Raw genomic sequence first — 17,111 nt, forward strand, 5'->3', positions numbered from 1 at the left:
CTGCAGTAATCCAGGAAAACTGTAATGCTTGTCTTTATTGTCTGTTGCAATAGTACTGAAAGCTGGTATTAAAAAGATGTCCCATAAAACGGCAATATTTCATTGTCACACCATATTAGTCATTTCTACAAGAAAGCTCTGTGCTAGAGTTTTACATCACTTTTTGAATTAGTCCAGCATCACTATAGTTCATAAAAAAGTATGAACAAACAAGATGCGTAGTGATCTCTCCGAGCAGCTTGGATGTTAAATAAGTGGACGTTAAATATATACATACACCTACAAGAGTACCAGTGCTTGGAAAAAACTATAAAGTTCTAAAAGCAGCTTTTTGAGAACTTGAACCAGTTGTATCAGTGTTCAAGCAAGTCCTAGTACATCTCCAGTAGTAGTTATTCTTTTTTGGTCACCACAAAGTTTTTAAAACATGAGGTTCTAGTTTGTTGGGAAGTATCTATTGTTCTTTCAGCCATATGTTTCATGTTACTATAGTTGTCCTCAAGATTTTCTTTTGGCATTCTGATTTCCATGCTCTCCTTCCGATTTCCACCAACAGTCCTGGAAAGAAAAAGGCTCATCAGACTGGCATAAAAAACTAAAATAACAGATACTATAAGTTATACAACAAGATGTGCAGCTCCTGATAACTACATATATGTAAATGCATATAAGAATTTCCCTCTCAATTAATAATATATTAGTGAGACAACTAAAATTTTTCAGAAATTAAAACAACTCCTAAAAACATATGTAGGTCAGAACAGAAAAAAATAGAGAGGTTAGAGAGTTTACAAGCGGTAGCATAGAAGATTTATGGCAACTACTGAAACAAATTGGGGGATATAGAGTTGTATTTTATGCCAGAGTATTTTGCCTCCGCCATTTTTATTTTGTAATAAAGTATAGTAATGAGGCTCAACCAATACGTATCCACAGAATAGGTGCCCTCTCCCTTGGCAACACCCCTGCTAATTTGTAGTATTGAAGAATTTTTTTTTTATAAAAGTTGGAGGGCACTCAATTATCTGGTTATTTCATGGAATAAAATATAGGGAAAATAGACACTATTTTATTCTTAAATACATTTATACATAAAATTAATAAAAATTAGAATACACTTTTTTTCAAAACTTAAAACCAACAACTATAATCTTATTACAGTATGCTCTTAATATCATAGATATGATTACGATGTGACAAACTGTTCCAATTTAAAGCATTATGATTAACCTATTCTGGAGTATAAAAAATAAATATGATCGTTGTATATGTTCAATATGCTGGATATATGTCCAATCAAATGTCCCACTTAAAATGCGGCATTATATCATTATCACTAAAATTATTCCATATAAATAACTCCTATTAATTCATATACCACAATAGGTTGCCTTAATATCCATTCTGATTAGTATAGTCTTTCCTTATAAGTGAAATTGATATAATCTCCGCTACTTCTTTGCAAGCGGTTCCCTTAATGTCAACACTATGGTTAGTATTGTAGTGGATTGCAATAGCTATGCAGTTCTGAATAACAGAGTCTTTCCTTACAGGTAGAATTGGTACATTCACTGCTACTCCTTTGCAAGCTGCTCTCTTAATGTCAACACTCTGGTAAGTATTATATTAAATTGCAATAGATCGTTACATTACCAGTTCTTGTATGTGTCCAGGAGAGCTCTTGTACTGAGTGCAGACATATCGTTGCAACTCTGATATCTGTATATCATTGTGCTGACTTCGGCGTCCCACGTGCTCTTAGGATGCCGTCAAGCTCAGCAATGCGCTGCTAATTGGCCAGAGTTCCGAAGCGCTCCGGCTTATTGTGAATGGATGTAGTTACGTTGAATCCAGCAAGTTGATTATGACAAATTGATTATGCTGATACTGTCATTTATACAAGTACTGTCTCCTCAAGCCCAGACGCGTTTCGGAGCTGGCTGCTCCTTCCTCAGTGGTAGACAGTACTATGCTATATCGAGTCCTTTTAAAGGTAGCAATAACTTTAGACTGGGCCCTAGCTGGGACCCTCGGGATAAATACACAATTTATACTGCGGTCAGATGACCAAAAAAGAGAACAGAAAACAGACCATGTACGTTTAAAACTCTCAGGGACTAGCAGAGGACTAATATCAACTGATCCATACTCATGTAGGTTTGGACAGAGTTTGTGCTTTATTACACTGTGTTACCAATAAACACTGTTTTACAGTAGACTGTGTAGTGTATTTTTTGCGTCTCACAGTTTGTGTATATATTACACTTAATAGCTTTTGTACTGTTACCTTAACTTATTTAAAAGAGGTAGACTGAAAAACATACAATATTATTGGTTGTGTAAGATGTATTAATTAATGTGTCAGCCCTAAGAACTGTCCCTATTTTTCTTCAATTTTTTTAATGGGTGATGAGTTCAAGGGTGAATGGGGGCGGGGACCTGCCAAAGAGGGGAGCTCGAGGTGCTGGTAAACAGCCGGACCTCGATGTCCCGTCTTCGACAGGCACCCGTTCCAATACTACCAGCGGGGATTATTGTGTCAAACTCAAATATTTTCCTTGATTCGGCTCTGGACATGTTGGCAATATGGTCACCTCCTTTCCATGATCTCCTAATTTTCTCCAAAGCCACATAAGTAAGTTTAGACGGATCTTTATTATGGTGTTCTTTAAACTGTTGTGAGACAGAATGATTTTCAAATCCATTTCTGATGTTTGTAATGTGTTCCGCCACCCTCTGTTCTCTTATTCTTTTCTACATATTGTGTTCGACATGGACATTCAAGAATGTATATTACGTCCACAGGTTAAACGTATCACAGGTTAAACTATCCTTAATATTAAAATAGAAAGAATTTTGGGTTGACTGTACTTGTACTGTTTTTTTAGGAATTGGGTTATTTTACAGCACCTGCCACAGTGGTGGAAACCCTTAATAAACAACCAGTTATTTTTCATTTCTATTGTCCTTTTTGTTGTCGATGCAACCATCAAACCTAAATTGGGTGCTCTAGTGTATGTGATTTGAGGGGTGGTGGTTAGTATGGGTCCTACTATTTTGTCTCTCAATAAATGGTGCCAATGTTTCCTAATAATCTGTTCTACCATTCAGTATTGTGAATGGAATGGTAGTATCATTCGTAAATTATCATTTTGGTTATTTTGCTTCTTATTAGTCATGAAAAAGGATTCCCTCTTCATGTCCCTAACTTTACTCAGTTATGTCTCTATTATTTTGTCTGGGTATTGTCTGTATAGGAACTGCTGTCTTAGTTGTATAGCTTCATCTTCAAATTGTTCTTCTAATGTGCAATTACTTTTCAGTCGTCTAAATTGTAAAGTGTTACAGATTAATTTATGGTCAATATTCCTAATTGTTAATTCTAAAAATTCTATCTGTGACTTCCTTATATTGGTGGTAAATTTCAATATCCACTTTAGAGAAATTAGAAGTCCAAGATGACTGGGTGCTTGGCATAATGGACGTAAGTTCATTGTACACCATCATAGAACACAATCAAGAGATACAATCTCTAAATAGACAATTACAATCTGGTGGACTATTAAAACAAGAACAAATTGATTTAATCACAGAAGGTGTCAGATATATTTTGACTCATAATTATTTTTCATATGATTCAGAGTTTTATGTGCAGGAATACGGTACAGCCATGGGTACCAGATTCGCCCCCAGCTACGCCAACTTATTTATGGCACAATGGGAGGCGGACACCATCAACCTATTGCTGGGGATGAGTCTGGTACTATGGCGCCGTTATATAGACGATATCATATTTATTTGGCAAAACACAGAACTGAATGAATTCTTATTAGAAATTAATAATGAGAATAATTTGAAATTTACCACCAATATAAGCAAGTCACAGATATAATTTTTAGGCTTAACAATTAGGAATATTGACCATAAATTAATCTGTAACACTTATCAAAAACCTGCAATGAAAAATAGTTATATCCTTTTTTTCAAGCTGTCATCTCCCTAGATGCCTACTCAATATCCATAGGAGTCAATTTAGACGACTGGAAAGTAATTGCACATTAGAAGAACAATTTGAAGATGAAGCTATACAACTAAGACAGCAGTTCCTATACAGACAATACTCAGACAAGATAAGATATCATTGAATAAAGTTAGGGACATGAAGAGGGAATCCTTTTTCATGACTAATAAGAAGCAAAATAACCAAAATGATAATTTACGAATGATACTACCATTCCATTCACAATACCGAATGGTAAAACAGATTATTAGGAAAAATTGCCACCATTCATTGAGAGACAAAATAGTAGGACCCATACTAACCACCACCCCTCAAATCGGATACACTAGAGCACCCAATTTAGGTTTGATGGTTGCACCGACAACAAAAAGAAGGACAATAGAGATTAAAAATAACTGGTTGTTTACAAAGGCTTTCCACCACTGTGGAAGGTGCAACAACTGTAAAATAACCCAATTCCCTAAAAAAAGGTACAAGTACAGTCAACCCAAAATTCTTTCTATTTTAATATTAAGGCTAGTTTAACCTGTGATACAATAGACGTAATATACATTCTAGAATGTCCATGTCGAAAACAATATGTAGGAAGAACTAAGAGAACATTAAAACAGAGGGTGGCGGAACACATTACAAACATCAGAAATGGATTTGAAAACCATTCTGTCTCACAACACTTTAAAGAACACCATAATAAAGATCCGTCTAAACTTACTTATGTGGCTTTGGAGAAAATTAGAAGATCATGGAGAGGAGGTGACCATATTGCCAACATGTCCAGAGCCGAATCAAGGAAAATATTTGAGTTTGAATGCTGAGATGGAGCTGTTTGATTTCCTGTAGTATTGGGACAGGTTCCTGTTAAAGACGGAACATCGAGATCCGGCTGTTTACCAGCACCTCGAGCTCCCCTCTTTGGCAGGTCCCCGCCCCCATTCACCCTTGAACTCATCACCTATCAAAAAATCAAAGAAAAATAGGGACAGTTCTTAGGGCTGACACATTAATTAATACATCTTACACAACAAATAATATTGTATGTTTTTCAGTCTACCTCTTTTAAATAAGATAAGGTAACAATTATATAGAGAGTTTATGCATAATTAGAAAAGGAAATATCGTTTTATAAGTTTTGGATATGTTTTTACATAAGGGATTATCAATTATATATGTGAAATTGATTCTGGACACAGTAAAAAGGGAAAACACGCCAAAACAGCATAAAAAACGCAGTTGCAGTTTTTTGGTGCTGTATACTAACCTGTTTCCCCGAAAATAAGACAGTGTCTTATATTAATTTTTGCTCCCAAAGATTCGCTAGGTCTTATTTTCAGGGATGTCTTATTTTTCCATGAAGAAAAATACGGTACACATTTATTGTTGAACAAAAAAAATGAAATCAGGGTGGGAAGGGGGATCACTTAAAATGGCACAGGGTGATTAGAGAAGGGAATCAAAATGACACAGGGGTATCAGGGTGGGGAGGGGGATCACTTAAAATGACACAGGGGGATCAGAAGGGGGAATCAAAATGGTACAGAAGAATCAGAGGGGGGGATTACTATAGCATTTTAGTACCCTCTTCTGATCCTCCTATGTCATTTTGATTCCCCCCTCTGATCCCCCTGTGTCATTTTAAATGATCCCCCTCCCCACCCTGATACCCCTGTGTCATTTTGATTCCCCCCTCTGATCACCCGGTGTCATTTTAATTACCGTTTTTAGTCTCCCCCCCCCCCATCTTCACCAGACATCCCCCACCTTCCATCAGATATTCCTCCCCACCTGTCACCCCGTCCCCTGTGTGTCCGTGCCAGCTAAGTTGTGAGACTCCGTCAGGGCAGAAGAAGGCAGCAGCTTGTCCTGGCGGCGGCGCGGGCTCTCTGATTTAAAGAGACCTCGCGATGCCTGCGCTGCGGCCAATCAGTGAGCTCCTTACATTCTGGGGTGGCTTACTTTATAATCGGGGAAGCATTATGTTCGGCCGATGCTTTATAATCGGGGAGTCATTATGTTCGGCGGATGCTTTATAATCGGGGAGGCATTACGGTATGTTTGGCGCATGCTTTATAATCTGGGAGGCCTTATTTTCGGGGGATGCTTTATTATCGGGGAGGCCTTATTTTCGGGGGGATGCCTTATATTACAGCGATAAGCAAAACTAGAGGTAGGTCTTATTTTCAGGGGATGTCTTATTTTCGGGGAAACACGGTAGTAGACATAATATGAAGTTTCCAATAAATGACAAACCTTTATGTATAGTCTATGACCTGAAGAAATACTCAATTGGATGATAAAGAACAGTATATGATCTTTGACCGAGTCCATTACATGTATTGATTTGGACACAATTATAGGCACCTCCTCCTCAACAGGTAAGCTACCTTTAAAAGGACTCAATATAGCATAGTACTGTCTACCACTGAGGAAGGAGCAGGCAGCTCCGAAACGCGTCTGGGCTTGAGGAGACAGTACTTGTATAAATGACAGTATCAGTATAATCAACTTGCTGGATTCAACATAACTACATCCATTCACAATAAGCAGGAGCGCTTCGGAATTCTGCACAATTAGCAGCGCATTGGTGAGCTTGTCGGCATCCTAAGAGCACGTGGGACGCCATGTGGGAGACCGGAGTCAGCACAAGGATATACAGATATCAGATGTAATGATCTATTGCAATTTAATAAAATACTTACCAGAGTGTTGACATTAAGAGAGCAGCTTGCAAAGGAGTAGCGGTAAATGTACCAATTCTACCTGTAAGGAAAGACTCTGTTATTCAGAACTGCATAGCTATTGCAATCCACTACAATACTAACCATAGTGTTGACATTAAGGGAACCGCTTGCAAAGAAGTAGCGGAGATTATATCAACTTCACTTATAAGGAAAGACTATACTAATCAGAATGGATATTAGGGCAACCTATTGTGGTATATGAATTAATAGGAGTTATTTATATGGAATAATTTTAGTGACAATGATCTAATGCCACATTTTAAGTGTGACATTTGATTGGACATATATCCAGCATATTGAACATACACAACGATCATATTTATTTTTTTATACTCCGGAATAAGTTTATCATAATGATGTAAATTGGAACAGTTTGTCACATCGTAATCATATCTATGATATTGAGAGCATATTGTAATAAGATTACAGTTGTCGGTTTTAAGTTTTGAAAAAAAAAAATGTATTCTAATTTTTATTAATTTTATGTATATATGTGTTTAAGAATAAAATAGTGTCTATTTTCCCTACATTTTTATTTTGTACCATATTCATGAATGTGCTCTTTGTTCAATGCGTCATAAATTGTGAATGATGCATAAAGGGTGTTTATGTTGTCAAATGTATCCAAGATTGTAATAAAAGGGAAAATGTGAAAAACTACACTATTCTATGGTGCAAGTGGCGATCATGCATCACAATGCTCCAAAGGAATGCCTATTTGTGACTCAATGCACCACAGGGATGTCTATTTGCAACATAATTTGTCACAGGTCTTTATATCAGCAGAAGTTTATACAATTCTTTATACTACCTTGAAGCTGGTACTGTATACTTAAAAAAAAAATAGGTGTAACTCAATATGGCTTAGACTAGGATTATCAAATTATGTTTACACAAGAAAATGTCAGAAAAAAATGACCCAAAAAAAGAAATACAGTGGCGGAAATAATTATTTGACCCCTCACTGATTTTGTAAGTTTGTCCAATGACAAAGAAATGAAAAGTCTCAGAACAGTATCATTTCAATGGTAGGTTTATTGTAACAGTGGCAGATAGCACATCAAAAGGAAAATCGAAAAAATAACTTTAAATAAAAGATAGCAACTGATTTGCATTTCATTGAGTGAAATAAGTATTTGAACCCCTACCAACCATTAAGAGTTCTGGCTCCCACAGAGTGGTTAGACACTTCTACTCAATTAGTCACCCTCATTAAGGACACCTGTCTTAACTAGTCACCTGTATAAAAGACACCTGTCCACAGAATCAATCAATCAAGCAGACTCCAAACTCTCCAACATGGGAAAGACCAAAGAGCTGTCCAAGGATGTCAGAGACAAAATTGTAGACCTGCACAAGGCTGGAATGGGCTACAAAACCATTAGCAAGAAGCTGGGAGAGAAGGTGACAACTGTTGGTGCGATTGTTCGAAAATGGAAGGAGCACAAAATGACCATCAATCGACCTCGCTCTGGGGCTCCACGCAAGATCTCACCTCGTGGGGTGTCAATGGTTCTGAGAAAGGTGAAAAAGCATCCTAGAACTACACGGGAGGAGTTAGTTAATGACCTCAAATTAGCAGGGACCACAGTCACCAAGAAAACCATTGGAAACACATTACACCGCAATGGATTAAAATCCTGCAGGGCTCGCAAGGTCCCCCTGCTCAGGAAGGCACATGTGCAGGCCCGTCTGAAGTTTGCCAATGAACACCTGAATGATTCAGAGAGTGACTGGGAGAAGGTGCTGTGGTCTGATGAGACCAAAATAGAGCTCTTTGGCATTAACTCAACTCGCTGTGTTTGGAGGAAGAAAAATGCTGCCTATGACCCCCAAAACACCGTCCCCACCGTCAAGCATGGGGGTGGAAACATTTTGCTTTGGGGGTGTTTTTCTGCTAAGGGCACAGGACAACTTATTCGCATAAACGGGAAAATGGACGGAGCCATGTATCGTGAAATCCTGAGCGACAACCTCCTTCCCTCTGCCAGGAAACTGAAAATGGGTCGTGGATGGGTGTTCCAGCACGACAATGACCCAAAACATACAGCAAAGGCAACAAAGGAGTGGCTCAAGAAGAAGCACATTAAGGTCATGGAGTGGCCTAGTCAGTCTCTGGACCTTAATCGAATCGAAAACCTATGGAGGGAGCTCAAGCTCAGAGTTGCACAGAGACAGCCTCGAAACCTTAGGGATTTAGAGATGATCTGCAAAGAGGAGTGGACCAACATTCCTCCTAAAATGTGCGCAAACTTGGTCATCAATTACAAGAAACGTTTGACCTCTGTGCTTGCAAACAAGGGTTTTTCCACCAAGTATTAAGTCTTTTTTTGTTAGAGGGTTCAAATACTTATTTCACTCAATGAAATGCAAATCAGTTGCTATCTTTTATTTAAAGTTATTTTTTCGATTTTCCTTTTGATGTGCTATCTGCCACTGTTACAATAAACCTACCATTGAAATGATACTGTTCTGAGACTTTTCATTTCTTTGTCATTGGACAAACTTACAAAATCAGTGAGGGGTCAAATAATTATTTCCGCCACTGTATCTAGCATGACGCACTTTGTAACACTTTCAGACGCAGTACATTAATATATGCCATGCACGAGACATACACTAGGAAAACTGACGCAAGGTCTGACAGATTCTATATGCAAGTACTGTCATTTATCTGCATGTTCCCAGAAATAGAAGAGATGTCCAATTTACGTACATTCAGAAGCTTAAAGAAGCACTCCTACAAAAAAAAATTATTCTCTGACCTGTTTGAAAAGTACATGATGTAAACTGTAGTAAAGGCAATCTTCTTACCAGTGACCGTATTTGTGAGTTATAACTTCCCTTCAGATCCTCAGCTGTGTTAAGTCACATGACACGGCTGAGGATCAGAAGGGAGATTATGATCACAAGTGCCAAGGAGTGGTCCACTCATGAGCAGTGCCCTATGCTCTCTGCACTGAACACTCCCTAGCTCTAGTAATCTCCTGATTAGACACTACAGCTGTCACTCAAAACAGAGGGGGAAGTGTTAAGTGCAAAGAACTCAGAGCACTTCACATGAAGGGACCACCTCTTGGGCTCTTGTGACCACAATGCCAGGGGAATTCCATCATCTTCATGCTGCATTGTGACACCAACACATAACATCTACAGGAGCTTTAATGACATACCATCAAAATCCATAGGCATTAATATGGAGTTGGCCCCCCTTACAGTTAAAACAGCTTCCTCTCTTCTGGGAAAGCTTTTTACAAAATTTTGAAGTGTGTCTTTGTGAATATTTGACCATTCATCGAGAAGAGCATTCGTGAGAACAGACACTGATGTCTGACCCGGCAATCTCCATGCTACTTCATCCTAAAGCTGTGGCATGCTTTACACCACTCCTCTGACACATTGTGTTTGGTAATGTAAGGCTTGCTTGAAGCTGCTCGGCCGTGGAAATCCATGCCATAAAGATCCTAATGCAGAGTTTCTTTGCTGATGTTAAAGTCAGAGTAGGTTTGAAATTCTGCAGTTATTGAATCAGCATAGTGTTGGTGACTTTTATGCACTATGCTCAACTCAGCGACCTCGCTCTGTAATTTTACATGGTCTGCTTCTCAGATGTATTTGCAGGACTAGGTCAAGATAATTTTTTAGCCTCTGAATGTAGACAATAAATTAATTCACGAACAGCATGAAGGGAACTTGCAAATGGTAAGATAATAAAACACAAAGAGGGACATTTATCAAATCTGCTATACCAGTGTTTTTGGTGTAAAAAAAACATTTTGTGGATTTTTTTGGGACTTTTGGAGAAATTGTTTGACTTTTGATGAACTTCACTACTCTAAAAAGTGGAGTGAAATTTCGTCTGGGATTACAGATTAGACCACCTTTCTGTCTGATTCATGGGGTGCAAAAGTCGCAACTCCACGCCAGGCAACTCCCTGGCCTACTTTCACTGACAGTGGCAAAAGCACATCACACTTATGCCAAATTTAATTAAACCAATCTTCAGAAATTTGGCGCAGGTGCGCAAAGCAACTTCAGTCTGAAAGATAGTTTCCAACACATCTACAATGATAAACTCTCCCCACAGTATATTAGAAGGTTGCAAAACTTTTTCATTATACAATGATTTAAATTTGCTTAATGAACCCTAATTTCAATTTTCATATATGTAGTTACTAATAACATGATATTCAAGAATCAGTTACTATTAGATTGACTTATCCCATATTTAATAAGATTCAGCCCTTAGCAACCAGTCTGCATAAAACTGCAATTTCACTATTCAGTTAAGATGGCCGCCACTGCCCTCACCCTGAGGCTAATCCCGCCTGCCCTCACTAGCCAGTAACAATAGCCCCCCAAAAGTGTCAGTAACCAGAGCCCTCCCCCTAAAGGGTTAATCTCTTGCAGCACAAAGGGGTCCTCTTACCACATGTTGCTTTTTATTTATACACTGAGCAGATGGCAGATCTCCCTTCCCTGTTGTGCGCTGCTCCAACTCTGCATTCTCCAGCTCTGCTGAGTGAGGGAGCGTCTGCCAAGCGCAGGGACAGGGAGAAGTGCACACAGCCCAGGCACTGTTATCAGCTGCTGGGGAGGACCTGGCTTTAATCATTTACTTACAGTCCCTGGCTGTCAGTAATGTGACCCTGCACGCTGCCTGCTCTGTCTATCTGTTTAGACGGACCATGCCTAGCAACCCAATTTTAAGCACAGGTAAAAGTAGGCAGTACAGGGAACAAAAATGTGGAATTAAGGGGTAATTGAATACACAGTGAAAAGTTGAAATAGGGCCACCAAGGTGATATTAATCACCACAATCCAATACTCCCAAAAAAAATATACGACAGTTATCCTTTAAATAAAGGCAGAAAATCCATTGAAAGGAAATTTATTGATTGAATAATTACATTTTAGTAAATGTAGAAAATGAAATAATGCTTGGAATGCTTTGTACTTTATTTTAAATTCAGTATTACTGTAATTGAATGACTGTAGTAATTTCTATGTTTTTGAGTAACTGCAATGCCTGGTTGTATAAGGCCAGGGCAATCACAAAATATTTTTGGGCATCCATTGAGAATCTGAGAACATGATTCACCAACATCCCTTGCAGGTAAGAGGAGCTTGAGAATCAAGAAAAGCCTAAATTAATGCTGACATTTATAAACACAATATAATATGATCACCCAACAATACATGACAAATGCGACATGCAGATAAATATTGTCCACCAAGTAATTGTTTAATGTGTCCTAATATCTGACTTAATGTATGGATGAAGAGAACAGGGACTTCAATGAATGAGGCTACCTCCATAGGACAGTCAGGATACAGTATGGGTTCAGAAGAAGCTTTTATCAGTTAGTGGAGATAGTGCCGCACACTGGAATCCCTGTTCTCTTCCTACATACCTCTGTATCTACCCAGCAGCCAGTCTGGTGGGGATAGGGAGCAGCACCTTCATACAAACTACAACAGGCATTTTCACCCTCAGCGCAACACGTGCGGGTGAGCGGCATACTATCTGGCTGTTTCCTCCTATAACCTGCTGCCCTTCTGAAGTGCACTATCCCTCTCTCATTTTAGCTAAAATCTGACTTACATGCCATGTCTTAATACATGTCGTTCCCATTCAGTGCTGAGCGTAAATGTCCTCCCACAGAATTCACATGGAAAACGTTTTTCCTGAACCGTAGCCTTGATATCAAACAGTTCTGCAGACGTGACAGGATAAAAAATATTCATCATAATATTCAGCATCTATTTTTATTAACAATGACCGTTATTCATATGTTTTCATTGGAATCCATCACTTTCACATTAGAGAGTAGTAGACTGAGATTTTGCAGCTGCAGCAAATAGTGGCTTAAACCTAGGATATGCTGTCGCTTGTTGATCGATGGAGGACCGACCTCAGAAACGCCCAAAAACTACTGGAATGAAGATACCTTGTTGCTTTGTGACTCCTGAGCTTTTCACTGCACAGTGTCTCAGCTGACCATGTGTCATGTGGGTACTACAGCTCCATTCAAGATGCAGTTCTCTTAGAAAGCATCTGCCAGCCGGTCCAATACTATAAAACTAGGCACAATACCTGGCAGGTAATAACTTGGTCCTGGTGAGCAAAATGACACTTTCTTTTCTTTCACTGAAGCGCTGTTACCAAGTAATACAGTCCTGATCAAAAGTTTAAGACCACTTGAAAAATTGCAAAAAATCATATTTAGCATGGCTGGATCCTAACAAGGTTCCAAGTAGAGCTTCAACATGCAACAAGAAGAAATGTGAGTGAGACAAAACATTTTTTGAGCATTCAATTTAATGAAAACAACGAATAAACTGAAACAGGCTTTTTTTCAGCTGATCAAAAGTTTAGGACCACACCTCCAAAAAAAAAACTAAACCCCCCCAAAACAGAAATCCAACTTCCAAACATGAACTCAGTAATGAGTAGCTCCGCCGTTATTGTTGATCACTTAAAAAATTTGTTTCGGCATGCTTGATGCAAGCGTTTCCATGAGGTGAGTGGGAACATTTCTCCAAGTGGTGAAGACGGCCGCACGAAGGCCATCTACTGTCTGGAACTGTTGTCCATTATTGTAAACTTCCCTTGCCATCCATCCCCAAAGGTTCTCAATTGGATTTAGATCAGGGGAACACGCAGGATGGGCCAAAAGAGTGATGTTATTCTCCTAGAAGAAGTCCCTTGTCCTGCGGGCATTGTATACTGTAGCGTTGTCCTGTTGAAAAACCGTCGTTACCACACAGACGAGGGCCCTCAGTCATGAGGAATGCTCTCTGCAACATCTGGACATAGCCAGCGGCCGTTTGACGCCCCTGCACTTCCTGAAGCTCCATTGTTCCACTGAAGGAAAAAGCACCCCAGACCATTATGGCGCCCCCTCCACTGTGGCGCGTAGAAAGCACCTCAGGTGGGATCTGCTTGTCATGCCAGTAACGTTGGAGACCATCAGGACCATCAAGGTTAAATTTTTTCTCATCACAGAATAAAACTTTCTTCCACCTTTAAATGTCCATGTTTGGTGCTCTCTTGCAAAGTCCAAACGAGCAGTTCTGTGGCGTTCAAGGAGACGAGGTCTTTGAAGACGTTTTTTAGTTTTTGAAGCCCTTCAGTCTCAGATGCCGCCTGATGGTTATGGGGCTGCAGTCAGGCACCAGTAAGGGCCTTAATTTGGGTCGAGGATCGTCCAGTGTCTTGACGGACAGCCAATTGGAATCCTCCGGCTCAGTGCTGGGTGAAATTTTTTGGGTCTTCCACTTGACTTTTTTGTTTCCATAACCTAAGGATCAATTAAGAAATTCCAAATGACTGTCTCACTGCATCCACCTCAACAGCGATGGCGCGCTGTGAGAGACCCTGCTTATGCAGTTCAACAACCCGACCACGTTCAAAAAGGGAGAGTTTTTTTTGCCATTTGCCATAACAACGTGTGACTACCTGACAGAAAATGACAATGAATCCACTTCTTTGCACAGATTTGGCCTTTTAAAGGCACTGTGGTCCTAAACTTTTGATCAGCTGAAAAACAGCCTGTTTCAATTTAATCGTTATTTTCAATTAATTGAATGCTCAAAAAATGTTTTGTCTCACTCTCATTTCTTCTTGTTGCATGTTGATGCTCTACTAGGAACTTGTTAAGAGCCAACAATGTAAAAATGATTTTTTGCAAATTTTCAAGTGGTCTTAAACTTTTGATCAGGACTGTACTCTTTTATTTTTTATATACAGTCAGGTCCATAAATATTGGGACATTGACACAATCCTAACATTTTTGGCTCTATACACCACCACAATGGATTTGAAATGAAGCAAACAAGATGTGCTTTACTGCAGCTTTAATTTAGAGGTATTTACATCCAAATCAGGTGAACGGTTGTAGGTATTACAACAGTTTGCATATGTGCCTCCCACTTGTTAAGGAACCAAAAGTAATGGGACAGAATAATCATCATAAATCAAACTTTCACTTTTTAATACTTGGTTTGCAAATCCTTTGCAGTCAATACAGCCTGAAGTCTGGAACGCATAGACATCACCAGATGCTGGGTTTCATCCCTGGTGATGCTCTGCCAGGCCTCTACTGCAACTGTCTTCAGTTCCTGCTATTTTGGGGGCATTTTTCCCTATTCAGTTTGTCTTCAGCAAGTGAAATGCATGCTCAATCGGATTCAGGTCAGGTGATTGACTTGGCCATTGCATAACATTCCACTTCTTTCTTTTAAAAAACTCTTTGGTTGCTTTTGCAGTATGCTTTAGGTCATTGTCCATCTGCACTGTGAAGCGCCGTCCAATGAGTTCTGAAGCATTTGGCTGAATATGAGCAGATAATATTGCCCGAAACACTTCAGAATTCATCTTGCTGCTTTTGTCAGCAGTCACATCATCAAAAAATACAAGAGAACCAGTTCCTTTGGTCCCATACATTCCCACACCATGACACTACCACCACCATGCTTCACTGATAAGGTAGTATGCTTAGGATCATGAGCAGTTCCTTTCCTTCTCCATACTCTTCTCTTCCCATCACTCTGGTACAAGTTGATCTTGGTCTCATCTGTCCATAGGATGTTGTTCCAGAACTGTGAAGGCTTTTTTAGATGTTGTTTGGCAAACTCTAATCTGGCCTTCCTGTTTGTGAGGCTCACCAATGGTTTACATCTTGTGGTGAACCCTCTGTATTCACTCTTGTGAAGTCTTCTCTTAATTGTTGACTTTGACACACATACACCTACCTCCTGGAGAGTGTTCTAGAACTGGCCAACTGTTGTTAAGGGTGTTTTCTTCACCAGGGAAAGAATTATTTGGTCATCCACCACAGTTGTTTTCCGTGGTCTTCCGGGTCTTTTGGTGTTGCTGAGCTCACCGGTGCGATCCTTCTTTTTAAGAATGTTCCAAACAGTTGTTTTGGCCATGCCAAATGTTTTTGCTATCTCTCTGATGGGTTTGTTTTGTTTTTTCAGCCTAATGATGGCTTGCTTCACTAATAGTGGCAGCTCTTTGGATCTCATCTTGAGAGTTGACAGCAACAGATTCCAAATGCAAATAGCACACTTGAAATGAACTCTGGACCTTTTATCTGCTCATTGTAATTGGGATAATGAGGGAATAACACACACCTGGCCATGTACTAGCTGAGAAGCCAATTGTCCCATCACTTTTGGTTCCTTAACAAGTGGGAGGCATATATGCAAACTGTTGTAATTCCTACACCGTTCACCTGATTTGGATTTGAATACCCTCAAATTAAAGCTGACAGGCTGCAGTTAAAGCACATCTTGTTTGTTTCGTTCAAAATCCATTGTGGTGGTGTATAGAGCCAAAAATGCTACAATTGTGTCGATGTCCCAATATTTATGGACCTGACTGTACATTGGGGGACTGAGACCCTCAGAACACCAGATCTTTAATGCCCTGCTGCTCCTGCCACTCCCTTTTCCCAGTAGTTGACAAGGCCAGACATCCTGCCTGGCCCTGTCATCTAGCGCCTGTGCTGTTGGTCGCAGGATTAACGCAGAGCATCTACCTACTGCGAGCGCGCCAACAGTGTCATCAGCCACCTGGAAGAGTAGACATCAACTTTGCAAGAAGAATCATCTGGGGCTGCAGGGAGGATCATATATACATAAGTATATGCTACATCATGATCCTCCATACAGCTCAGGACATCATCAGCGAATGTGCAGTAGGCATCTGTGCTGCCTAAGCAGCCGAAGCATGTGCTGATCCTATGAGCAACAGCGCAACCTCTAGATTACAGGGCTGGTTAATTAGTGGGAAAGGGAGAGTGGCAGGAGGAGCAGGGTGTTGAAGACGTGGTGCTCCAACGGGCACTGCCTGCCCTTGGATGATTCTATAAGCTCAGCTGCCTAATAATAAAACAACTATTACTAAGTAATGGCACTTTAGAGAAAAATAAGAAAGGTGTCATTTTACTTAGCAGGATCAACTCATGCCAGACTTTGTGTCTGGTTTAATAAGGTTGATCCTGTTGCCAGATGCTCTTTAATATTGTCTTGATTGGAACTGCAGAGAATAAGCTGAAGGGGCCTTGGGCCCTTAGTTCTCAACGTCAGTATATCCTAACAATATACCCTTCACTTTTAAATCTGCCCTGCGCTCAGCTTGAGAGAGTGCTATATTATAAATGTCATAATGCAAACGTATATGTTAGATACATAAACTGATACAAATATGAAAAGTTATTTCTAAAACTATTAAAAAGAGATTATTTTCTAACAAATCACAGTATATGTACTGGCATATATGTGACACTTTCATCTTGATAATAATATGTTACCGGTAGTACATTTAGATTGTATGCTCTTAT

General features: G+C 39.6%; 1 protein-coding gene across 1 annotated transcript in view; it reads right to left on the reverse strand.

Moving 5' to 3' along the window:
- Positions 1-364: 364 nt before the first annotated feature.
- The window catches only part of ZNF462 (zinc finger protein 462), a 120,635-nt gene continuing 103,888 nt past the window's right edge, over positions 365-17,111 (reverse strand). The window contains 2 exon segments of the mRNA XM_040417208.1: positions 365-558; positions 12,365-12,476. Of these exon segments, the coding sequence (XP_040273142.1) occupies positions 393-558; positions 12,365-12,476 (278 nt within the window). The 3' untranslated portion in view covers positions 365-392.

The sequence above is a fragment of the Bufo bufo genome, chromosome 2 (assembly GCF_905171765.1).
Source record: "Bufo bufo chromosome 2, aBufBuf1.1, whole genome shotgun sequence".
NCBI classification, from domain to species: domain Eukaryota; kingdom Metazoa; phylum Chordata; class Amphibia; order Anura; family Bufonidae; genus Bufo; species Bufo bufo.